Source organism: Hippocampus guttulatus, chromosome 20 (genome assembly GCF_054856545.1).
Source record: "Hippocampus guttulatus isolate MCC_2025c chromosome 20, RoL_Hgut_1.0, whole genome shotgun sequence".
Classification (NCBI taxonomy): Eukaryota; Metazoa; Chordata; class Actinopteri; order Syngnathiformes; family Syngnathidae; genus Hippocampus; species Hippocampus guttulatus.
This window is the reverse complement of record NC_141280.1, coordinates 7238089-7264756: the sequence shown is the minus strand read 5'-3', so window position 1 is coordinate 7264756 and position 26668 is coordinate 7238089. Positions and strand designations below refer to the sequence as shown.

Here is a 26668-nt window from a genome sequence, read left to right as displayed (position 1 = left end):
TAATTAGAGTCCACATTCAGGTATGCAGAGCCAGAGGCAGGCGGGCACTCAGCAGGTTCGGCACGGTTTAATCCCCTGCCAGGAAAGTTCACAGTAAAAGCACTCGGGTAGCGACGTCGACACAGGTGTGGTCTCCCAGATCAAAGTTTGCAACGAGGGCCCCGCCCTCATATTTTGGAAACGCGCCAATTAGGTTGAAGGGAGGAAGTGTTGAGTGTTGGCGCGCCTTGCAGCCAGCTGACAGCGTTTTGGAGACAAAGTAATTATACGCACGCTCCATGTCCGTCGCACCCTCACACCTCACTTGTGTCACTATGGCCCGGTTTAAGCAGTGGTGGGCAACCTAAGGCACGTGGGCCATCAAGGGCCCTGCATGTGTTGTGCGATTAATCGAGCAAAGGCGTTTGTTGGAGTGTATGTCAACTGAGTAGATGCTTCATAAAGTTGTCTGAAGTTGAATTCAAATTGAAGCTATTTTGCCATACTATGTATCAGTGGCTGGTATCTGTAGCCGCTATGAGGCACCCGATACGTTTTTTTTAGGCAGTTAAAATGTTTTATTTTTATGTATGACTGTCAACCGAGGTTTCATAATTTGAGCGCAAGCAAAACATACCTTTTACAAGTCAAGGTTTTCAAACAACCGACTGACTGACATCAGCCGGACAGTAACTAAATGCAAACGATTGGGCTCAGTTGTCAGGTTTTAACGACGACTTAAAATATTTTGGGGGGAAAATAAATAAAAAATGAATGAACCACTTTCTGTCAAAATTCCAATGTGGACTTCCAGTTGTGATTTACGGACTTTCCGTAAGTGCTCCATCTCAATGGCATCCTACCCTGGAAAAAGAGAATGTACTCCCTCCAGTTGGGACTGCAGACTGGGATCAAGGCTTTAAGAAGGAAATTCAGTGTGCTGGGTCAGGTTTTTTTTTCAACCCCCTCCCCTGCACCACCACCATTTTTTCATAAAGCCAAAGTTCCGCTGATGAAAGGGGAGTTTACAAGTGGAGGCCATTTACATACGTAATGCCTTGTAAATCAGAAACGAAAAATTCCGCTTTGAGAAGGCCATCGAATGGGAGAGGGCGGGGCCAGGGGGCGTGGGGTGTGTCCAAATGTCCACTCAAAGGAAGTATTCAGTAGAATGGAGTCTAATTAGCCCACCGTATGAAATATTTCTCAGCTCAAGGATCAAATCCTTTGTCTGAGCCCTCACCAACGTGATTCTAACCTTGGCTAAGCGGTTGCGGTTTAACCTTTGCCTCAACGGAAACAGTTCTTTGGAGCATTAATGAATGAAAAAAAAATTACAAAGCTGTATCAATCAAAACACCGGCTGCCAGTTTAAATCAACAACACGCAAAACTCACAGGAGCTCGTACTGTATGAATATTTTATTTTTTTTACGGCAACATTTGTTTCAATATGCTACAGTTTCCATGGCGACTGTTTGATCCAAACACCTGCAGCACGCGTGACCTCGCTGCTCGGAGATCTGTGCGACTCAGAGGCAATTATGACCACACTCGAGGTCACGAGACGCCACAGAAAACCAAATACAGTTTCGAAAACGAAAATCACTTTCCATTCCGAAAAGACCATTCTCCGGAGTAATCAACGTAATGAGCACGGCAAGTCTGAGTGGGTTGAGAGTGAAACGGCGCGCGCTGATGATACGCGAGCGTGTCAGCAATCGACATTGTGACACCGGCACACCTGCTCACTTGTCACTTTTACTCCCTCTGGCGGCGCGGACTCGGATCGGAACGTTTTCGTTTTTGCCAACATGTTCAAAGACGACGGCAAGGTCGCAGACGAAAAAACGTGCTGGCCCGAAGCTTTGGACATTATTAAAGCTGAATTGATTCAGCGAATAATCCAAATTTGATGACAAAACTGAGCAAAATCTCCGCTTTGAAGCTTCGCAGTGATTATTTTTCCACATAAAACGTGCTCTAAACAGCCTGGCACCCACGTCACTCACCAGGCCAGCCGCCGCCTTTTAAAACCACATCCTGCATTTTCCTTACAATAAGGCGCACCTAAAAGCATTCGATTTATAGGGCGATTTATAATCCGATGCAGTTTATATGTGGATCGATATTCTGATTTCTTGGACGTACGATATTAAATGTTCGGTAAAGCGCTTTGGTACAGCTGCAGCGGTTGTTTAAGCGGCATATAAATAAAGCCATATTGTATTGCATTCCCTTTAGCGTAGCTCCATCTAGTGGCTAAATCATGAAAACCGCAGCCACGATTGTTGCTTCGATTCTATGCGCCTTATAATACGGTGCGCCCTCCATCTGAAAACAGTTTAATTTCTGGTAAAAAGGGAGAGCTTTTTTCCATTGGGGTTTGTGGTTGGTGAACCAACAGGGTCACGTCTGAATATTTTAAGTGTCGTATCAAAGAAATGCTACGGATTTTGGGGGAACCTTTGACCTGTCGAGCCAAATAAACCAATTAGAGGCTACCAGTGCTGAACAAACAAAATGCTGATTGAAAATTCAAACGTGCATGTTCTTCATTAGCGTTTATTTTTTTTATGTGGCACATGCGCAGCCTTTCGTTCCTTCATGGTAAACACACGCACAATGCGGTTATGTAGACAGCCTGTCTGGAAGCCTTGGACCAGAATAGCTCTGATAATGCATCTGTCATGAATGTGTGCGATGGGGGGGACGTGTTCCTCGGCAAAACCGCGGAAAACAGAATCGCTGCGCTAACTACTCCCTGGCCTGCTTGACTGTATTTATTTATCATCTGCTAAACATTGTTATGGCAAATTACTACTGAACTCGTTTTCACCAAACGAGGTCTGGGGTTTTCATAGCACGTCTGCAAAATCCTTTGGCCGGTTTTTCGTAGAATACCCGACAATGATCAAATTGACGCACGCCGTTGTTAGCTCTCGTGCTCGTGAAGTACATCGCAGTGACATTGATACAGCAGAAGGTATAAATCTGCAGTCCCCGCCTCCGTTTTCATGTCTAGGACTCGTACGGCAGAAATGGGAGAACGCAGAGCGAATTGTAAACTTGAGGCCTGTGAAATGTCACCCCCCCCAACCCCCCACCCCTAACCGGATTCACATGTCCGCAGACTGAGTCACCTGATCATGTTAAAAACAGAGCAAGCACCTCTCACCCCATGTCTGTTTTTATTTTATTTTTTATTAATTTATTTTTTTGCACTGAGTGGAATAAGCCAGCTGCAAACACACAATATGGACATCCCCCCCCCCCCCACACGCACACATTTTTACACCCTCCCTTGAGACGCTTGGTTTCTTCAGGCGGAAAACAAACTGTCTCTTCGTCTTTTATGAAAAACATACCCAAGATAAAGACCCATACATTTGGTTGGAAAACATATTTTACATATCTGCAGTTTGTTGCTTTTTCGAGGGCGTGGCTTAAAAACCTGTGTCGGATTTGGGCATGCGACATCAGTCGCACCGCAACATGAGAACTTCGGCGCCTTCATTCACATCAACGCTTAGCTGGCACAACTGTTAGCTAGCTAGCTATGCTAACCCTCTTCAAAAAATGCATCTTCCCTTCAGCTATAGTCCACCGCAGTAGTCTGTTTAGAGCGCCTCATCGTCAACCGTGAGTTGCACGCACGTCATGGAAAGAAGGCGGAAGAGTGCGGCCAAAAAAGATTTTCAAAAGCCCGACATGACAGCCAAAATGCGGACAGAGGATTCCCACTGGAATGGCCCCTTTAGAGTGCCTCGTCACGGTGTGGAAAAGCCCCGGGACGATTCGGTGAGACATATACTTTGTAACCACTGACGGATTTACACCGATATATTTTGGCGGCCTAAATATGTAGTTATGTGTAAGCGTAAGATTGCTAGATGAAGTAGCATCAATTTTTCCGGGCTGACGAAGTGCTATTTGATTGACAGTTGACAGCTGGGGGTGGGATGGGGCGGAGCGGAGAGAGCGCCTTGAAATTGCACCATTTTTAAGCCTCATATTATATACTCGACAGTTTTGGGTTTTTTTCTTTTTATCGTTCAAAATTGGCAGAGTTTTTAACAACGGGCTTCTCTGTGGTGTGTCAAATTTAGAAGACATTTATTTTCATCCTACAGGGACATGCAGGGTCAAGCGCCGGGCATAAGGTTAGGGTTTAAAGCTCACAGTGATGGCCATCAGACCTCGGCACTTGTCATTAATGTCTCACAAAAGGCTTTTAAGAGGCCCTAAAGTTTGGTTTGTTTAAAACAGAAAGCCTCAAATGAGTGGATGGACTTCTTTTAACACAAGTTGGGACTCTGTAGTGATCCATATAACCCAAGACCAATGGAACGACAACTATTACTTGTCGGGCCTAAATGCCTATTTTTGTTTTTCTTCCGACAAAAAATAATAATAATAATATATATTTTTTAATTGCCTTTTTAGGGGGATGTACCGACAAAAAAAATTGTGAAAATTTATTTTTGAAGAAAACCTTCCAAAAACTCACTCAGTAACACCCGTGGAAATGTGGAAAGAAGGGAAAAAATAATCCAGGGAGAACAGAGTAACTCTTTATGATTACCATTAATTTCTTGCAGAACCCCCCCAACACCACCCTTAAAAAAAACAAAAAAGCAGGTCACTTTGCTAATTGACTTTCTCCATCCATGCAGTACAATAGAATGGGGGGCCTGTCCTTGGCTTTTTTTTTTTTTTACGACTTGCCCCTTTATAGAGTTGTGTGTTTAAGAAACCCTTAATAAAGACTAAGCAAACTGTGCTTTCAACAGAACATTGAAATGGGGGGAACAGTGAGGCTGTTGTGAGCCATTTTCCCATTCCCCCTTTGTGGCCAAATGCCAGCTGTATACTTATGGGGAGGAATATTTGCCAAAAAGTGAATTTGAACGTTTCACTGGGATACTCAACTGGAGCAAGAGAAGATAAATGTGAGTATATTCTTATTTTACAACTGGTTGGAAAAAAAAATGTGTGTCAGTCGTCTGGGAAGATGACCGTCTTCAACATGTCAAATGTTTTTTTATAAACAGGAATATGTGTGAAAGGGTGAAAATGGCTGACATCACACTAAAAGTCTTGGCGGTGGTCCAGTGGCGCCTGAGGGTCCTCAACAGAAAAAAAAAATGGCCACATTCAAAGAAATCTTGCTCCCCCTTGGTCAGATTGCAAAGGGATTATTTTTGATTAGTTTAAAATGACTTGTTTCTGTTTCAGTCTCAACTAGTTTGCCGTCAAAGGATAGCGTTTCAGTCAAAATGTTGCTATGCAAAGCAACGTCGCCAACTACTGGCCTGGCATGCGCATTACAGTGTCCCTCCAAGAACCGAAAGAACGAAGCCCATCTGTACATGAAAAGAAACCATCGTCGTCGTCATGAGCGTACACAAGTGACAAGTGCAGCTTCCCTTTTTTTTTTTTTTTCCCAACGAGGCTTGACGCTAGATGAAAAGGTGACTTTTTCTTTAGATGCATGACATCAACGTAGCGTGCGCAGGTCAGATCAAGGACAACTTTTCCTTCAGCGCCGCACGGAGCATTCCTCGCCTTATCGCCGGCCCGAGCTTGTCCCGCATAATAAACGACAAGGTGTCCATCTATTCACAACCCCCCCCACACCCTCCCGTCTCTCTTTACGAGAGAGCCACCTCAATCTCATCCTCATCCGCCGCCCCCGGGTACAATGCTGGACACTTGCCTTTTCTGTCTGGTTGAATGGACGGAAATTGGCTATGCAAAACAGGCGACGCAGAGAAAGGACACACGGCTCCATCAGCTTCTTCGCAAACAATGGAGAAGCCCCTCGTGTTTGGCATCCACTCCCCCCCCCCCCATCCAGACATGGAACGAACAAATTATGGCTTTCCATGACTCACACTGTCCGTGAGCCGTCGCCAACATCAGATTTGATGACAAGGTTGCCCCCGACCAGAACGCGGTTCATCTAAAGCAAAGATCCAAACCCAGAACTTGTGAGGTAGAATTGCTAACCACTACGCCACCATGCTGTCATGCTTCAAAACAAAAGACACTTTAAAAAAAAAAAAAGATGCATTGGTATTTCAAGTTCGAATTTCCCAAAAGCTATTATTTAAGTCGGTCTGAACGCAGACAATATCTCGCGCCTGCCGATATTGCTCTCGAATGACAGATTTAGAAACGTACGAGTGTTTTATTTACGCCGTCAGAAATCATCCTCGCTCGCAGACAAGTGCTCTCCGCGGGCTTGATAAGGATCACGGGTATTTATTTTACCCGGCTGAGCTCTTTCGGTGAATTGTTTGGTAATGGCTTGTCTCGCATGGCACCATTTTTTTTTTTTTTGCACGACAAAGACAAGTCGCATTAGAAGTAAAGAAGACGTGGCGATGCGGTCGCGCTTGACAAAGGCCGTCCCTTGTGACTGACTGTGCGTCCTGTAATTGCCCTCTCCGCTCAGAGTCTCCTCTGTGAAAAAAGGATAAGGGGCGGTGGGGGGCCCCCCCCCCGTCTCATTTTATCTCGAGACCAATCACAGGCCTCTTGGTCGGACCTCCATCAGCTGGTCACGGTTCTATCTTTCAAACTCGTGGAAGAAAAAGCACTGGGCTGGAGCCAATTCAAATCGACGAAGAGAAAACCTTGACCTCCCCAGAGGCCCGATTGCCAAAGCTTTGGCTCTAAGCAGAAGCGGCCTTGAGAAAAAAAATGGTTTAATTTTTTTTCAATGGGACAGGTTTTTTTTGTGTTTGTTTCGGCCTTGGTTCGACAGATAATCCCTCACACAAATCCCGAATCTCTGTTGGATTCATTTATCCAAAGCGGCAGAAATGTATGATGCACGCACATTTCAAGCTAAGCTAGCGTCACTTTGAGATGCTAACGAAAGGCAAATCGGAGTTGAGTCGACGTATGTACAAATATTGACAAGCGGTGGTGTATACTGTACGTCTGCCTATCTGGAGACCTCTCTTTTTTTGGGGGGGGGGGGGGTTGGACATCCTTTCGTCATTTCGATTTACTTTCCCGCTAGCATCCTTTTAGCCCATTTCGTCAAAACGTCACAGGTTCTTTCAAGACCCAAATTTAAACCTTCTATAAAGTTTACTCTCATCCCGGACACGAGCTTGTTGCTGGTGTTTGATGTCATTATGACACAGTTGTCACTCAACAGGAAGAAGGAGCGGCAACCACGGAACAGCAAAGTGTGGCACGGCGGCGACACAAGTCAAATGCGAGTCTGAGCTTTGAGTGACGCGGCTGAGGAAGGAGCGGAGAAAGGTGCTGAATGACGGATGGGGGTGGGAATACAAGGATGTAAACACAAGAGGGTAACACCGGTAACCCGAGGCTGGAATGTCATTCCGAGCGATCGGGGCTTGACAAAGCGACAGCCTGCAGACTTTGCGTGTCTCCAGGGCTTCAGCCTACAGCAAAGAACTTCCTCAAAAGGTGCTGAAGTGGACAATTGGAGGTATTTCTCCGACTTTTAACTCATTCACTCCCAAAGACGTTTTTAAACGTCTTTTCAGACTTGGTCCAGAATTGGCTGGTACTGAATGAGTTAAAAACAATCTCTAAAATGACCCAAAATCAAGAGAAGCGAGAGGCAACGAGGCCCGACACATAAACCAACCAAAACGGCGGCATCGTCGCCCACAAGGCACCACGTGCCAAAGTTGAGTTACACTGTTTCGTTGTGAATCAACTACTTTGAAAGCAAGGCCAAGAGAGGACCACAGCTCGATACGAAAGCTTGTCGAGAAAATAATGAAAGGTAACTTTTGTTGCAAATCCGCGCAGCTTTATACAGGCGCCTGAGTTCACAACAAGCCGAGGTTCATTTACGAACCGAGCCATCAAAAACGGTTGGCAACCGACAATTTGAAATGGAAGATGATCCAAGCATGTAACAGGTCATCCCCCTACAAGAGAAAGGGCAAGCGTTTGCTAGCGGCTAATGGTGACAGGTGCGGTCGGAAGTGGATTAATAATCTAAATGTACCATTTTGGCCCCACCCCATCCCTTCTCAGAGGAAATCACGGAGATGATGAAAGCTCCTTGGCAGACCCTCTGCGGGCTTATTGATCTGAACCGACTGCTTTGCCATCGGTCATGGCGGTCGACACACTCGCAGGCGCAAAGTGTGGCGACACTTCAACAGGCTGACATTTACCTTAAGCCAGTGGCGGTTCTGGGGGGGGGGGGGGCCAACGGGGGCCAGTGCCCCTGTAGCACCGATTCTGGCCCCCCCTGTGGCCCCCCCTCCGAGCGCAGATTACGCAGTCGTGCCGAGTCGCCGACGCGAAAGGTGGAACCAAAGTGCGTGATTTAACATTCTAGTCGGACCCTTTAGTGCGCTGCGCCATTTAAAAATGAGCGGGGAAATGAGAAGCAGTCCGCAGAGAAGGAAATTACCACGACACGAGTGCTATTTGCGTGTGAGTGTGTGAGTGTGTGCGCGCGTGTTTGTGTGTGCGTGTGCGTGTGTGTGTGCGCGCGCGTGTTTGTGTGTGTGTGTGCGTGTGTGTGCGCGCGCGTGTGTGTGTGTAACTTTTTTAGTCTCCCTTTTTATTTTTATTTTTATTTAACAGGATCAATATATAAGACATTGCCTTTTAAAATTTGGATAATTATATGCATGTAAAACATCTAGCTTCAGTGTATTTGCAATTTTTGTCCCCGGCAGGCTGGTACCATATCATCCCCTGGCTTGAATATTCTCAACAGACGTATTGTTACGCTTGCAGACATTTTAGCCCTCCTAATACTGTTTTTTTCTCATCACTGTAATGTTATGACTACAATTTCAAAGTCTGAAGAAATAAAAAGTCAAATAAGATTTCGAATCTGTCTTTTTAGCCCTGGGTTGAATGTGCCCCCCCCAACAAAACCCCTGGCCCCAGCCCGGCCCCCTCAGTGAAATTGATCCAGAACCGCCCCTGCCTTAAGCCTCTTATGCAAATACTCCAGTACTGTACGTTTATGTTCAATTCTATTGTCCAATCAGATTTGTGGTACCATGTTCAACTAATACGCCCATGACCGTCAGATTCATTCATGCCAACTGTCACTGTATTAGCAACGAGACCGTTTCTTGAAACAATTCATTTCAAATGTGTCACCATAAGGACAGCACACTTTCCCCTCAAGGGCATTTTTTTTTTCAAACTCATTTTTGTAGCGGGCCACATTGTAGTTACGGTTTCCCTTGGAGGGCTGTTATGAATTTTGGGAAACCATATAAAGTCCACATATGACAACAAATTAATGGATAACCAGTTTTAAAATCAGTCAATCAAAGTCAAGAATAATGACATACTGCGGATTACAGATGACAATTTGAATTTTGGTTCAGATTTTAGCAAGCATCATGGAGCTTGACATGCTCGATTTACTTTCGCGGGGCCACCTAAAATGATTTGACGGGCCAGATGTGGCCCCCGGGCCTTGAGTTTGACACCCATGCTCTAGTTGGTTCAAAAAACAATAAGACATTTACCCATTCAAGCAAAGTTCTGCAAAGATATTTTTGTGACGTTTTAAGATTCAGATATTGATTCCGATCTGGATGTGTCATAAATTACCTTATTGGAGTAGGGCGCCCTGGCCAGATTGATGCCGTCCCTGATAAGTTTATCCCGGATCATGATCTTGAGTTTGAGCTTCGGGTAGATGACCAGTTCCCTCCTGCAGTTCCCCAGGGTCAGGTTCCTGTGTGCGCCCACGTAGCCCACGCCGCGCGCGGGCTCGGTCCACGACTTGGACCCGCGCAGCTTGGACTCGTACTGGTCTACCATGTGGCCGGTGTAGACATCCGCGGAGGGCGGCATGGGCTCCAGGGTGAAGTACAGCCCGCTCGCCGCGTCTCTCGCCTCCTCCTTAAGACGCCGCACCGCGTCGTGGATCCGGCGGCGGTGGTGCGCAACGTACACCCCGATGGCGTCCAGGTCCGGGTCGCCGATCTGCTTGCACACCTCCAGGTCGTCGTAGCCATTATCCACGAAGGCTTGCACGTACTGGGCCAACTGCAGAGTCTTGAGCCACTCGTAGACGATGACAGGTCCGTTGCTTGTCATGTTGTTGAGTCTTTTTTGAGGGGGGCTGGGGGGTGCACGTAAAAAAAAAAAAAAAGTGACGCTCACTTTCCCACCCAGCGTCTTGAACGCATCATGAGCTCTCAGCCTTTTACTGAATTGAAACTAAAAGTGAACACATCTCCGTGCAGAGAAAGAATAGGTGGCGTAATCCGTTCAGGGCGAGTGTCTCAAAGTGCGTGTGAACGCAACACCTGCCAATGTAGATCCTCACTTCGAAATCAACGCAGCCATTGCCCAACGTTGCCACAAAAAAAGGGAAATATTTCCAACAACACCGGTTTTCGTGACGCTGAAGAAAAAAAGAAATAAAAAAGCTCCTTGCGCTTGGCACTCCCGAACAGATGACAAACGAGGTGTTTGTAGCGAGCGACTCCTAACGAAAGCAGCCGACGTCCACGCGTGCTCCTCCGGCGTGCGCGTCACTCACCTCACGCTGGAAATGCAGCCAAGAGGCAACACGCGAGCCGGAGTGACTGACTGCACGCTGCGGCTCCTCCGACGTCCACGCCCCCTTCCAAAAAAAAAACACACACACAGATTGTGACACGTTCGCACAACTTGTGCGAAAGTTGCGTGGGCGCCCCTGAAAGGGGATTTGAAAGGTGAAATGTCTTTAGGCTTCACGTCATAGCGGACTGTTGTCAATTTGTCTCCGTCCCACTCCCCCTCGCCTTCTTTACACGGCTGCGCTCGACACACTCATTCAAACATTTCCGTACGCTCGTGTCTTCATCGCATTAGAGCTCCGCCTATTGGGTGTCAACGAGAACTGCACCCACAAATTGGACTAAAAGAGGACGTCATTACGAAAAAGTTGAGCTGTGATACCTTAATTGCCTTGGGTTGAATTCGTTTCGTGGCCAAGCTTGTCATCCACTTTTCTCGGTTAAAATAAACTGAAAGTCCATTCGTGAGTGAGCACTACTGTTGTCAAATAGTGTCCTGGTGAGTGTATAAATGTAAGCTTATGTTAAATTATTATTTTCATTTTATATTTGAGCATTATATTCTTTTGTGTTACAGTTACCTAGGTTATACTCCGTTTAATAATTGCTTAAACAAGTTTATGTTGCTATTATCTGATTGGCTAAAGGAAACCAGGAAGTGTTTGTGTTACTGGAAAAAGGTGTGTTCTCGTTCATTCGTTCGGAGGTGCAGACGTTGGAAAATAAAAAAGCTGCCTTCAAGGCATTCCATCTCTCATTTTGCCCATTCTTAAAGTAGAGCTATCCACTACAAAACTACGAACCCCTCAACTTACATAAATATTGCAAATCTTGATTTCAAGATCTCAAAGCAAGTAGAGTTCACCTGTCTTGGCATGCAGCAACACCGCTCGGGAATGTCGTTATTAATAAGTACACGGTTCCAAAACGCGTGCAATGTTTGAACAAAAAACTGTCCAATCTGTCCAAACGGACGCCAAGTTGGCGAGCGCCGGTGGGCATGCTTTATGAAATATGAGCTGACAGCTTGTTAAGGATCGGTTTGATGCAAGAGCAACTGTCTCGGCACTTGGCTGGATGCGAGTTCAAGAACATGACGGAGAACAAACATGCGACTCTCAGACTCGTGGGGTTGCATATCAAAACAGGAGAAATGTCGACACATCAATCGGAGCTCGGAATGTTAAATGGTTGGAGGACATTTTACTGCTGTCCCACTGGATTTCCTGGAGTTAATTGCCTGCAAAAGTGAGCTGAAACCATGCCAGGCTAAACTGTCAATCAAATACCTCCGACTACCGACGGCAAAAATGGATCCTACTTTTCAAAAATGTAACTGCTTAAAGAGTCTAGTGGCTGGAATATAGCTGACTTGATCAGCATGGGTCGCAACGGGGCACTCTAAAGCGGCTACGCCAGCTCAAAGGTGCCGCCCAAACACGGACTGGCTAGACAGATCTTTGTTTTTGTTTGTTTTTTCTGTACACCTCATCATGGCAGCTTGTTTTGTGTGACGTGTCTCACGGATGACAACGAGGCACTCTAAGGCAGTCAGGCCCATAGATTACCCTTAGCTAAGGTTCGTGTTTGACCCTTTCATGCTGTCCACTGTAGTAACCGCTGTCCCTGAATGGGTTAAAGAACATGACAGGGGTAAAACAACCCCCAAAAAATTAATGGAAACTTTTTTTGGTTTCTACATTACAGATTTTGTGGGTTGCACAAATGAAATGACGAGACTTGAAAAACTGCATTCAATGTGATTCATCATTTCTGTTCAGCGGACCTCAAAACCAAAAGCACAGGTTTCCATTATGAGTGAGTTAGGGTCACTTAATATAACAAAAATAAATCGAGCAGCGGCACGCCATAAAGAAAATGACCCCCCCCCCCCCTCCGATGACGAGCATGCGTTGGGTCTGACCACTGAACTGTGATCCGAGCTCTGGATTCCCCATCGCTTTGGACGACACGCACCGAGTTCGGTTACAGAAGCGAGCTGCGTTGCCGGAGCACAGTTGGTGACAGATGGATCGGAGTGGGGGGTGGGGGGGACTCATACCGCACTTGGTAGTAGGCGCAAGTGGACGGTGCCAGGATGATTGTGTTTCCACTTGGCCACGTCGGGTTCAGGCCGAGCGACCAACGGGCGCCATCGGATACGTAAAGAAGTTCGGGTCGCTTTCATGTGGCTGTTTTCGATCATCTTGTATTTTATTTAACCCCCCCCCCCCCCAAAAAAAAACAACAACAGCAATGACAATTACATCCAATGTAAAGAAAACACGAGAACAGGTGCGGCTGAGGGAAGATTTTAAACAGTCAATTTTGCTCTTCTTTGTGACGGCAGAGACACCCGACAGCCCCCCCCCCAAAAAAACTTCTGCTACATCGCTCGCATTTTAATAAAACTCTGTATCCCGTGAGACCATTCGTGAGACCAAATGTGACATTGCAAAGTGTATGCGGCTTTGAATGTTGATTGAAAGACTACACGGTTTGGATGTCGACACAGCTGGACAGATGGGGGGCAAGGGGGGGGGGTGCCAGGCAGAGAGACAATAGCGGCGGCTCCACCTCCGGCCAAGATACAGTCTGGGCTGCTCGCTTCTGGAACAAGCCGGGTATTAGTCTTGGAGGCTGGACTGAAATTCTGGCTTCACGGCTCTCCGTTGCACCTTTCCAGATCTCAATTTGAAAAGCCGTCGAAGCGGGGAAATGGCTTGTGCCCACCGCCATGCAGAGGCTTTTTCTCAGAGGGACGGGGGAGGCTCTGTCAGCACCTGATGGAAACGGGCGGCTGAGGCAGGATTGAGGAAAAACATAAATGGGCAGTTTGGGTTTTGAAGTCGACGCAGTTGGCTGCTCGATGCGATGATCAATCCCGTCACAACTTTTGCAACTCGGGATTTTCCTTTTATTTATTTTTTCCATTCTCAGATGACATATCGCATGATGTAACCTCCTTTTGTTGAGTTGGAATTCTCCGTAGGTGCTGCTGTTTTTGCTCATCAAGGAAATTTGAAAGCATTGACTGAGACTCATCAACGTGTGTGTGTGTGTGGGAATTTTAATTTGTTCCAATCACGGAAATGAGGGCTGGCAACTATTTGAGGCATACCGTTAGCTAGAACAATCACCCCCCCCCCCCCCCCAAAAAAATGCCATGAGCGGGCATTTGGAATGGTCCAAATTCACGTAATTGGTCCGAAAATAATTTTATAACTACAAATGTAAAACTATTTATGCCATCAACTTATGGTGGCAGTCAGAAGAATTGCATCCTCTGTCACAAGACAGGAGAAGGCACATAACTTTGTGTGTGTGTGTGTTCATTTATATATTTCTCAGCCTTTTTTAATTCCTAGAAATGTAGCAAAAAGAAGTGCAAATATTATCCCCCAAATCCTTGTTGCACCGTTTACATCAATTCAATCAAGATGGAAGTACTTGCAGTTTTGGGTCAATGTGTGCCTGTTCCAGATTTGAGGGTTGGCCGCAGTCGCTTGGTCTTCAGCGCGGCCAAGACGAACCGATGGTTTGCCTGTAACGAGCGTTAGCGCACACACGTCGTCACTTGGCCTCATCTGTTTTCCGTGGCTAACGTCACTGTGGAGAACAACCGTGGATGAATATCTCCGCGTTACTTTGACAGAATAAACTCGGGTCGAATCGGAGTCAAGATATCGTAAATACACATTAGCGATATCTTGAGATGCAAAAAAAGAATAATAATAATCTTGGCCATTGAGTGGATCCCATTTCAGCCTGCTGACAGAGAGAAAAGAAACGGGAAGGGGGGCGAGAGCTTGAGCCGCCTTCATGCACTTTTAATTACAAATGGCCGTCTGGGCTTCTATTTCTCGAGAGCAGAGGTGAAGCAAACATATCGGGGCCCCAGACGCCACTCAACTGGCAGTTTAATGTCAACCTAAACAAGGCTCGAGTCTGCGGGGTGGCGCTTTCGTGTTCACGCGAGGACACGGGGACGCCCGCCAATCATTCTGTGGATTCAATCAGCCGGGGCAACAGGTCTCTCGTCTGTGTTAGCCGTCCCCCCCCTACCCCCCTCTGAAGTGACACGAGCTAAGCCCATCAATCAAACGGCTGCTGAGTTTCAGCGGAGGGAGGCCAATTCTCAACCTGAACATTTGTCTGCGGTCGTGGACGGTGATGGACAGATCGGAGTCAGACGTGAGACACTTCAGTGGGGGACGACGACTCTGTTCTCACTAAAATTCGTACAACATTTTTATTAGGTCCCACTGGGGAGCAACTTGATATACTTGACTTGTAGTCTTACGAGCCAAAAACGTTTTTTCTCCCTCTTCAGTTTAACAATTTGAATTGAGTCACCATCTTTTTTTGGAAGGGGGATCGTTTTGTCGAATAAATCCAAGAGTACATACTGCCTTTCAAATTCAAAACACACATCCTCCTTCGAACAAATCTCTTCCAGTTGACGTTATTCTGGGCGGTTTAGATATGCCGCAGTGAAAAAAGCCCATCGCCGTCGCGTTGGTTTTAAAAGCCGAGCGCTGACAACTGCCGATTATACTTTTATTTTCAGCAGATGATTTTCATTATTTCTGGAAATAAATGATGAATACGTTGCCCTGAAAAAGCCATTTCTCAGTCATTTTTTGTGACTGAAGGAGTCCAGCGCTTAATTTGACGGTAAAAGGAAAACACATTGATTATTGATGTCAGTTTACTGTGCTTGCAATTGTGAAAAACGCAACTTATAAATTTGCGGTTCGATATCTGCGACATCTACAAATCAAGAGTATTGTAATTTGTTCTGTTTTAGGACAGATGTGCGGCTGTTATATTTCAATTTTTTTACTGTTCGAAAAAACACAAAATGAGATGAGGTTTCACAGTATCATTAAAAAAAACAAAAAAATTGTAGAAATCCGATCAGAAATACATTCCCCGTTGTTTCTAGTTCACTCCTTTGAATCCGTAACAGAATGTCAGCATCTTGTTGCTTCCTGTTTACAATCCGCTTCTAAATTAGCACTGCGCGTTCAGAGCCCCAAAGCCTTTCCCAAGGACTAAAAACACGGGCACACACGGGAGCGAGAGAAGAAAAAAAAATAGATTGCTAATTAAATCACTCACGGGACAAACCGACGGTTAAAAGGGAAATGTATTTATTGTGCGGTGAAAAGAAAGCTCACAAGGCCCACCGGGCTTAATGAACTGAGAAGATTTGGCTACAAAGAGACTTCTCAATAAGAAACACATCATAAAGCCTCATTTTCTGAAATGGGTCAGACGATCGTCAAAAAATTAACTCCTATGCTTTGAAATGGCGTTAAAGCGAGCGGCAGCCTCAATCGTCTTATTGCCACCCTGAGACCGCGCTAAGCCGCCGCTTAGTAGCCGGGAAGCAGTTATCGTGGTAACCTCCGCTTTCCCCGACGAGAGAATTATCCGGCAATACGACTCCCATTATTGCCTTCAGCTGCACTTTAATAAGACCCGCCTAACCTCTGACCCGAGAGCGCGGCAGCTGAGGTACTTGCCGGCAGAGATTTGGTGGCTCAAAGGGCATCGATGTGCTCCAAGGACAACCATTTAATTCCCCCCGGGCAAGAGTGCTAATACGCCGTCACGGGGAACCGGAGCCTGCATAATTAATATGGATGATGGCACTAAACCTCCGCATCTGGGCTGTCTGGTGTACACAATCTCGACACATGGTTGCTGGCCATGTTACTCAAGAGTCAAGATCGGATGCAACTGAACGAGTGCCTTATTGTTGCTTGACTTGTGAGTTGAAGGATGCGACATATTTAGGAAGACAGCTGTCTGCCAAATATACCCCAACGCAGGGCAGGGGTGGCGAACTCATTTTAGTCGCAGGCCAATTCGGAGCTACGTCAGACATTTCGGTACAGATTTCAGCAAGTTGACACACATGATTTGCTTTCGCGGGCCACGTAAAATGACCCAGGCGGCCGGATCTGGCCCACGGGCCTTGTGTTTGACACAGGTACCTCCTACCTGTCCATATCGGGCCGATACAGGATGTATTTTTTCGATATCGGATACTTCGAGAGGCTGCCGATACCAGCCACAGATACTAAAGGCAAAAAATAATAATAATCATAATCTGACGTCAAGTAAATTCTATAGTGGTTAGCGCTAGAGTGCGGCAAATCATCTGCATCAGAAAGGTTTTGTTCAAAAATTTGTGTCATGATGTTAAATTCAATTTCAGATATTAAGTACAACATGGGTACTTGGTAGTGGCGAGTCTTCAAAGAGTGAATACTCACACTGGTATCTGTCTCAAGACAACAAACGAGTTGAGGGCAACTCAATCAACCCCCACACAATCTGCGACGCGAAACATAATTGCAAAGATGCATGTGCGCATCCTCTCGACACTGCAGAATATAAGCGTGAGGCCTCTCCCCGGCCGTTGATTAAGAACGACGATAAACAGCTGTGAATTAGTCTCGTGTGTCGGCCGACGTGGGGCCCAAGCAGAGCCCATCAACAGCATTTAATTACAGGTCTAGCGTTAAGCGAAACGGGGGTCGCGGGCTGGCTGGAGGAGCTCAGACGGGCGATATTGACCCAAGGCCTCACCAGCTTGTAATCTATGACTCACCCAGCAGAATAATTGAGTGTTCTCAATATTTTCTCAAAATTTAATTGCGGCAGACTTGTAAAGTTTTGGAGAAACCAAAAGACAGATTGGAAAAGTGCTCCCGTGCGAATACCTTTTAGCTGGGGGAAGGACTGTTCAATTTTCCTCCACTACAACTCTGGAGGAAAAGAACATCAACGTAATCATATCGCATGTCAGTACAAAGCAAAATGGCCGCCCCATGACATGGCTAAAAAACCAGGCGTATTTTTTCCTCTCGCTGCTTAACTCATGTTCCACAAACGCAATATTCATCAGAATACTGTGTTTAGACTAATAGGGGCCCAAAGAGCATTATTATTTTCCATAAAATTTGTGACATATAGCATTTTGGTCTAGCACCACCACAGAGATGCTACCTAGCATAAGCATTAAGCTAACGGACAAGCGTGTATTGAGTTTGACCGTAAACTTAAACTAAAAACATTGTGTGTGTGTTTTTTGTAGCTATTTTTAAGTGAGCTGAGTTCACTGCCGCCATTATATATATTTTTTTGTATTTTTTTGGGTCATCAGATGTGTCGGTGAAAGCATAATAAACAGGAAAGCGCCCCCTGGAGACTGATGACGACCGCTGCAGGAAACGCAGGAACCTTCAGCGGTCAAACAGACAGCAGACAGAGGCAGGACCAACAGAAATAAATAAACACGGACGTATAGAATTAATCGTGTACTTCCACACTGGATTTGTCACTCGGCAGCCTTTCCCAGTGTCGGAACCTCGGGAGAACCGAGGACAAAAGAGCAATGAGACACACCGTCTCCCTGCCATAAATCCTGTCTCAAATGGATGGGAAAATGATGGCTGCCAGCCCAGTTTTTGCGAGCATGTTATATTAATGAAAAGGGCTCAGAGCATTTTGACCTAACCGCTAGGTCCGCTGGGTTTCAGTAATGGGGAGGATGTAGCGGCGGACGGCGAAGCATTCGTTAAAACGCTCGGTGGACAAAAGACGGCGGATGAAATGATCTGCTTTAATACCCATCCATCCATCCATCCATTTTCCGAACCGCTGGACCCTCACTAGGGTCGCGGGGGGTGCTGGAGCCTATCCCAGCTGTCTTCGGGCAGTAGGCGGGGGACACCCTGAATCGGTTGCCAGCCAATCGCAGGGCACACAGAGACGAACAACCATCCACGCTCACATTCACACCTAGGGACAATTTAGAGCGTTCAATCAGCCTGCCACACATGTTTTTGGAATGTGGGAGGAAACCGGAGTACCCGGAGAAAACCCACGCAGGCCCGGGGAGAACATGCCAACTCCACACAGGGAGGCCGGAGCTGGAATCGAACCCGGCACCTCTGCACTGTGAAGTCGACGTGCTAACCACTGGACTACCGGGCCGCCGCTTTAATACCCAATAAAAGGAAATCATGTCATCGCTTTCACCCTTAAGGTTAATTTTTGCTGATTGCGATTGATTGGCCGCGCTACGCTAACGCATTCGGTCGGCTAAGGTAGTGCGATTGGCATGTCTCGTCTCATGCGAGTATAACTTTGCTTATGTTCCTTTCACACTAATATTGTATATTAATGGCTCACTGTCACGAAAATATTGTACCGTTTTCATCAATACCGCGATCAATATGAGTATTCAAATGCTGTGGTTAATTTTTTTTTAGCTCTGCAATCTGTACGTTAGCTTCAGTTCCAAGTGTCGGAAATGCTATCGTTTACAAAAAATGGTCGGGGTGGACGTGTCGCGTCGAAAATCTGTCGGACTTTGCAATCTTAGCGGGTGGGACTTAACACGAGGCAATTTTCCAATGCAACAGTGATGGACGAGAAGCTAGCGTTCATTTTTTTTTCTTCAATTTTCGGCAGTTGAATGCCCTGCAGCATATTAATTCCGCTCATGTTAACGTTTGGGCTCTTGGTGCACAGATTTTAAATATACCACTCAAAGAAGGCGCCGCTATTTTTATTCTCGCCATTCGTGGGCTCGCCTCACATCTTTTGACCAAAATGAAAAACAACAAGAATATGTGAGGCAAATTGGATATCGAGCACGGGGGTTCAATGGATGGCTTCATCTTTGCATCTGGCGGCTCATTTTTCTCCGGGTGTCATTATGGTGGGGGGGGATTATGATGATGTTGATGATGATGGCTATAGGTAAAGATTCTATTATTAGCTAACGATTTTCCAATAGGAGAATGACAAATTGAGCACACTCCATTTCGGACGAGTTTGACAACAGGTTTTTAGGGGGGGGGACTCAGCTCATCAACCCGACATGAACAGTATTTGTAAATGTTCCACATTCATACGCGTCTGCATCACCGCGGCTAGCTAATCAAGCTAAACATCGTTTTGAGCCAAGAACGTCGAGACAAGGATTTCCATTTGTGGATTGTTTACCGCAATTGAGACATAACACACCCCCCCCCCCTCACCCTCCCGAGTCCTTAAAGATGACAAATAAATGCAAGACTGAGCATGGGAAATAACCCCTTTGACGCAGACATCCCCGAGTAAATATGGCATAAAGTCGCTAGCATCTGCCGCATCACTTGACAGCAAATAGGAGACTTCCACAATGAGATCTTTCTACATGACATTAAAATTCCAAAAAAATTCCCCATTTCCCCTTCAAAATAATTCGGCGCAGGACGTCAGTGATATTTCAGATTCATCACTTTGGAGACATTAGTAAGCATTGGGGTTGGGGGGGGAGGCGCACTGTGGCAGTGTGGTCGGAAATTTTCTTTTGTCCGCTCCAAAGGAAGGAGAAAATATTGACTTTACCAGATGCTGCAGCCAAGAAAAACAAAACTGGTTTTAAGTTGACGCTCACAGCAGAGACGTTTGGGCAAAGCGCGCGTCAATGTCGCGTGGGTGACAGTCTCAAGCATGAGCAGATCACTTTTGAATTAAAAAGATAAATAAATAAAATGATAGATCGATGTGCTTTTTACTACAAGTCGCATTTAATGAAAAATGACTCCAAAAAAAAAAAGTACTTAAGATTACTCAGAAATGAATCCATGAATGTTGAAACTTCCTATCAGGCTAAAAGATGCTTTTACCCCTGAAAGGAAGCCGCTCAAATTCCCAACATTTATGTTGTGTTTTGTTTTTTTTTCTCACGTGATCTAAGCCGATTGGTCTTCTCACTCCATGTGGAAAAATAAAGCCATGTCCAAGATGCTTTCTCAAGAGAGCATAGATCGCCCGCAGCGCCTTGCAAGCCAACATGCAATAAAAAAAAAAAAAAAAAAATCTCATAAAATAAAAAATAAATGACAACTTTATTACGCTGACGTTTATTCGATCGAACCTTTTTCGAGGTTGACCATTTTCCATTGCTGCTGCTGACAAATTAGTGTGAAGATTTATCCACTTTGTCAAATAAAAGTCCAAAGTTTACAGCCACCCATGAGACGGTTATGAAGATATATCGGCGCTCGAGTTATTCCGTAAGCTTTTTTTTTTTTTTGCAGACGAAGGCAAATCTATTCTTCTGACTAGATTTATGATTCGGCACGTGGCCAGATATTTATTTGCACAGCAACTTGCATGATCCACGACTCCTATTACGACTTTAAGACGCTTTTTTTCTGTTTTTCACGAACCTGTGAGGACATTTCGCTGAGCGTTTTGTAGAAAAACAAAAGCGCCCGACAGGCGTAAATTGGTCGTTTGTCAAAAGGAGCCGCCATGAACAGGCGAGTGAAATGTTGAATCAACTACAACTGAGAAGGAGGTCAAACGTTTGATAAAAATTCTCTCCGCGGACCTCTCAATCCAATTACAGGCAAGTGGGAAGCATTAAGAGACTGGCGGTACAGCGAAACCCTCCCCAAACGTCTCGGTAATATTTCTATTTAAATGCATGCAGGAAACGTGGCATTTATGAGGCGCGGAGAGTGCGGCGTTCTTGAGAGATATTTTCGAAAACGCGGAAGATTGTCAATGTTTGAAGAGATTGTATCAACTGGAAACACAGTGGCTCCTTTAAAAAAAACAACAACAACAACAACAACTGGGGGCACAAAAACTTCATGCAATGCGACAAAGAACATTGGACTGCAAAGCAGTTTACTTGCTGAGGGCGAGATAAAAAAACAATTTTAAAAAATCCAAAATAAATAAATAATAGATAATAATTGGGGAGCAATAGTTTGAAGGGATTGTGCCAACTGGAAACACTGGCCCCTTAAAAATAAAAAAAATAATCAAAAATAATAAAATTACTGGGGGCACAAAAATTCCGTGCAACGTTACAAAAAAACATTTGGACCACAAAGCAGTTCAGATTTAAAATAAATAAATTGATTAATAAATAATAATAATAATTGGGGCGCAATATTCTGAAGACACTGTATCAACTGGAAACACAGTGGCCTGCTTAATTAAAAAAAAGAAAAGCAGGACAATGATTAGGGCACAAAAACTATCCACAAAGGAGATTACTGGCTGAGGGCGAGATTAAAAAAATAAATAAAAATAAATTTACTCGTCTAATTCCAGATGCTGAAGCATGTCATAGGTCACGTCTCCTGTCCCTGATTACCCCCCGCCCCCGTGCATGGTGATTTGTTGTCCAGTCATCTTTTGCCATTTCGCAGTTCACCTTTTTGCATCCCACAATATATGGAATTTGTCCCCAAATTTTTTTTAATTTATTCATTCATTCATTCTCAAAAAGTATACGAGCGCCCAGCGTGCTAACCTCTTTGTGGAGCACAAATTGAAAAGCGGAGCCACTAGACTGTAAAGTCGAGCCGTTATCCCCGCCATCACATGCCATAAAGCATTCCCGGGGAGAGAGGAGCCGCCCCCGCTATTTACGGCAAAATAACCGCCCCGGCGTACGGCGGCGGCGCTAAGATATGCGGACTCACGCGAGACGAAATCCTCGTCTCTTGACGACCGATTGAGGGAATGGAATTGATAGATGGTGTGGATTTAGAGGAATGTACAAAATGCAAGTCTGCGGAGGTTTTTTTTGCCATCAAGTCTGTCAATAGCGAACTACTTTCGAAACGTCTTACGAAAGGTTAACTTTGAAACAAAAGCCTTTAAATGAAACCTGTTGCTTCCATGCATCATTCGTGCGATGCCGTTTCTGTACTCCGATGTAAACAGCCTGTACTTGTAACGTATTCTTCAAATTCAGCATCGCCTGATTTTGCGCTAATCAACATTTCATGAATCGGAATAAGCAACGCCGGCCTCCGCTTATTAGAAAACAAAATTCAGCGCGCAGTCGAAAACTGACCTTGGATAAATAAAAAGGCAATTTGCATGCAAATGATAGCGCTGGCATTTGCTGTAATTGCCAGTCGAGCCGCTCGTCTGCGACGATACGACGCTCTTTTAAAATGGATTCCCGCTGTTGATTTGAACAAGGGTTCTTAAAGAAGCATCAGAGCTTCCTTGATGGATTAGCATCAAATTTTCTGACGGCGCAAAATATCTCTGACCACAGTCTCGCCTGCACCCCCAAAGTCTTAAAAATAAACTATCGCTAACGCTGAAAGGGGTTTGATGTGAGGGGGTGTAAAAAAAACAAAAAACAAATGAGCGGTTCCTTTATCTTTCAGATGTTTAAAAAAAATGAGCAGATGGAGAGGAGAACATGACGGAAGATGATGATGATGATCTTCGCCTCCCGTTGGGCTCATAATTCATGAAAAGCAATCTAGCCTCTAGCATGCATAGTTAGCATTCATATTTAGCATCAACCATGAGCACAGGGTTGAAAACTCGAAAGCTGTGCAAGTCCGAATATTTTGTATTTTGTGCACAGGTCACAAACAGCGGCGAACGAGTCGACGCCATCCATCCATCCATTTTCTGATCCGCTTACCCTCACAAGGGCCGCGGGGCGAACTGGCGCCAGCTGTGCCCTGAACCGGTTGCCAGCCAATCGCAGGGCACACATAAGACGAACAACCAGTCGCACTCACAAGCGCACCTCGGGACAATTTAGAGTGTTCCATGAACCTTCCATGCATGTTTTTGGAAAGTGGGAGGAAACCGGAGTACCCGGAAAAAACCCACGCAGGGGAGAACATGCAAACTCCACACAGGGAGTCCAGAGCCGGAATCGAACCCTGCACTTCTGCACTGTGAGGTCAACACGCTAACCAGTCTACCAACGCGTCACCTGCCTTACTTTCATTTTTTTTTTTTTTTAAATGCAACTACTGCATTAGAAGTGATGCATTTGATAGTTCGCCCAATATGGTTCCCATAGTTTGACATAATGGATATGTCTGGGTAGGGCTCACTGCTCCAATTAGCCATGCATGTTAACGTCACCATTTGTTTCCCCTTCCATCGCATGCTTTGAATTACCCCCGCAAAAAAATAAATTCCTCCTTGCCCCCCCCCCAAAAAAATGCAGTATACATTAGCCAAAGTACATCATAACCAGCTGTGGGTGATTAAAAACAGAAGAGTTGACAATCGCGCGCCCCCCCGCTCCCCACCCACCACCAAAAACAAGAGACTCCACCGCTTAGCTCATGCAAGGTGGTGTGGCACACGAGCCATGTCAAATATTTACCTAACACCGGCCTATTTGATTGAAACTCCCTTGACGAGTATGAGCCAGTCTGTCAAAACAAACTCAATTTGTCATAAGTCAAAAGGAAGTTGGCGAGACCAGTCCGGGAAACAGAACTCTAGTAAAGCAGTCTCCTGAGGCGACCTATTAATGCGCCGTTAAAAAAAAAAAAAGAAAATTGCAGCGATTTGAGCATCTGGGAGTGCATGCGAAGCCGGGCTAACCAGAAATAAATTCTAGAGAGAAACCGATGCACAAGCGGAGTGTCGAGCCAAAGCCAGAGCTGCATTGCAAGGCGGTGAAAGCGGAGTGAGCTTTCACTCTCTGGACCTCCCAATAAGCGGGGTGCACATTGCGCGGTGATGTCAGCTGTTTGACCCCTTCCGCCCCTGCCGCGCTCCGCAAAGGCGGACCCTGCGGCCAAATATGTGAGTACACATCCTCTGACACCCCGAGTTGAAGTCCGGAGTTGCATTTTCCCACCAAAAAACAGCGCCAAGCTAAACAAGCTAACCGAAGGGAAGTCAGGACCGAGGGAGAACACAGGAAGATAAATTTACAGAGAGCGCTTTGAACTTCCCTCGCAGGGCCGTTACGGCAGTGAAACTGAATAAATGTTTCATCATCACATCATAGGATTATTTGTACACACAAAAAAAATTAAGGATTACAGTGGTACCTCTACTTACGAAATTAATTGGTTCTGGAAGAAATTTCTTACCGAGAAATTTTTGTAAGTAGAGACGTGTTTTCCGTGTAAATGCCCTAATCCGTTCCAAGCCCCCCCAGAAGTCCCACACAAATGTATCTCGAAATTTCTTTCCTAACAAGATGGAAAATTTTCCTGTTGAGACGTTTCGTAACTTGAAAATTTCGTATGAAGAGACATTCGTAAGTAGAGGTACCACTGTGCTAGTTTTGGAATCAGTCAACTGTTTGTTTGTTCCATTATTATGGTGAGCGTAAACCAGGTCACGAAATGATGGTGAAATGTCACCGTTATTCATTACGCATGACAATTCGAGATTTCGGTACAGATTTAAGCAAGTATCATGGAAGTTGACTTGCTTTCGCGGGCCACAGAAAATAACGTGGCGGGCCAGATCTGGCCCCCGGGCCTTGACTTTGATAGCTGTGGTTTCAAATATCCCAATGTTTCGCTCCCCTAAAAATGCCGCCTGCTGATTACTACAAACAGAAAAAAAAGTTTACAAATTATTTCTAAATGTCTTTCTTTTGGTAGTTTTGGTGCTTCTATTAATTAATTCAATCCGTCCATCGTTGAAGACACCAGCGAGACTAAAAGTAAGTGTCAGCAGAAACATCACAATGTCACTCGCCAGATGTTTAACAACCATGAATGACTGGGTGGTAATTTTCAACGAGATAAATTATTGAGAAATGTCACAGCCTTTTTTTTTTTTTTTGGAACGACAGCCATGAATAGGTTTACGCTCCCCCAGCCCTTTGAAATCTCCAGATTACCGCAACCGTTCTAATTTAGATGTATAGCCCCCGGCAGAGAACTGGCTAATTTCCTGGTGTGTCAAAATTAATGAAGAAGATAATTTGTTACAATGGACGACACACACACACACACACACACACACACACACACACACACACACACACACACACACACAGCCACTATCCTTTATGTGAACCTCAAATGGGGCCAGTGAGCAAAGACAGAAGACGGCTTTTTGAAGTCGAAACCAAAAGTAGGTTAGAATCAGCGGGATTAGACGCTCTTGCGCGGGAGGGTCTTAGATCTCCGCATGCGGAGAGACGAGACAAATTTTCAAGCGAATTTCCACACCGCAACTTTGCATTTTAACAGTGGAAATGAAGCGTTCCCTTTGACTGTTTGACATCTTATTTACATTTTTTTTAAAAAATTGCAATCCATCAGCGGTTTTAACCAGTCATTAAGTGTTGAATATTAAGATTAAAAACCAGTAATGACAAAAAAAATAAAATAATAATAATAAAAAGACAAAGAGTGACGGTTCCATCCCCGCCCCAACGGGAATCTGCATCTGCTCAGTCTGCGAGACAGCTGTTCCCATGGGGACAGGCAGCAGGCCATTTCGAGCGCTCCACACTCTTCCTTCAACGATCCACACTCTTCCTTCATCCCCCCCCTCGCCATGACGTCAAGTTCACCCATCCATGGGCAGCGACGCAGACACGGCAGTGCGGCGGAAGGTCAGGCCATCTCGCCAGTGGTCAACGGGGTTTTGAATGAAAATCCGAGTCCAACCGCGTCTTGGTGTTCGGCCATCTGGAGTGATGGCCGTTAGCGCGCGGTCGATCGCTGATGCGCAAAGTGATTTTTATTCATGCTGACGTGGCGTCCGCTGAACTGTGCCGGTGTTGACAAATCTCTCATTTTCGACCGGGGCCTTTGGATAAACGCGGGCTATTTGCAAAACGAAGTAAAGTTGGAGCTTGATTTGGATGTTGCCACTTGGCACACCTGACCGGTTGGATTTGATTTGTCAGAATTGTATTCAATTGGCCTCAAATCCCTCAAACTGGCGATCAGCCTCCTCTGGTAAGCACTACTAACAAATTCAAGGTAGTGACAGACCATCCCAAGGCGACCCTTTGACACCAGGTCACACACACAACACATGATCCAGACACAGTTTGCAGTTTCCAGCCGATGACGTGGATATTAAACTGATCAGGGTGAAATTCCACAAAGGTCTTTCGCTCACCTTCTTCATCCCCATCATAAGCCCAGACAGGCAGAGACGTAATCCTACAATAAGCTTCGGCTATCCGCTACTGCTGCTGCTGGAGGGATGCGGCAGTTGCAGAGTATTTCAGCGACGTGTGATGCATCACACGAGGCAACTAGTCCCGTCGGGACAGTCTAAAGTTGTTCAGAATGAGAGAGTTTGAGGGGGAAAAAACCAAAAAGGCTTACATGAGTCAGAATCGGTAAATCC

General features: G+C 45.5%; 1 protein-coding gene across 3 annotated transcripts in view; it reads right to left on the bottom strand.

Annotated features, from left to right (window-relative positions):
• The window catches only part of LOC147187809 (SAM and SH3 domain-containing protein 1-like), a 112826-nt gene extending 102312 nt beyond the window's left edge, over positions 1-10514 (bottom strand). For all 3 annotated transcript variants that reach the window (XM_086099956.1, XM_086099959.1, XM_086099957.1), the window contains exon 1: positions 9567-10514. In XM_086099956.1, coding sequence (XP_085956082.1) covers positions 9567-10058 — 492 coding nt within the window. In that variant the 5' untranslated portion in view covers positions 10059-10514. The remainder of the gene's footprint in view (positions 1-9566) is intronic.
• Between the last annotated feature and the right edge of the window lie 16154 nt (positions 10515-26668).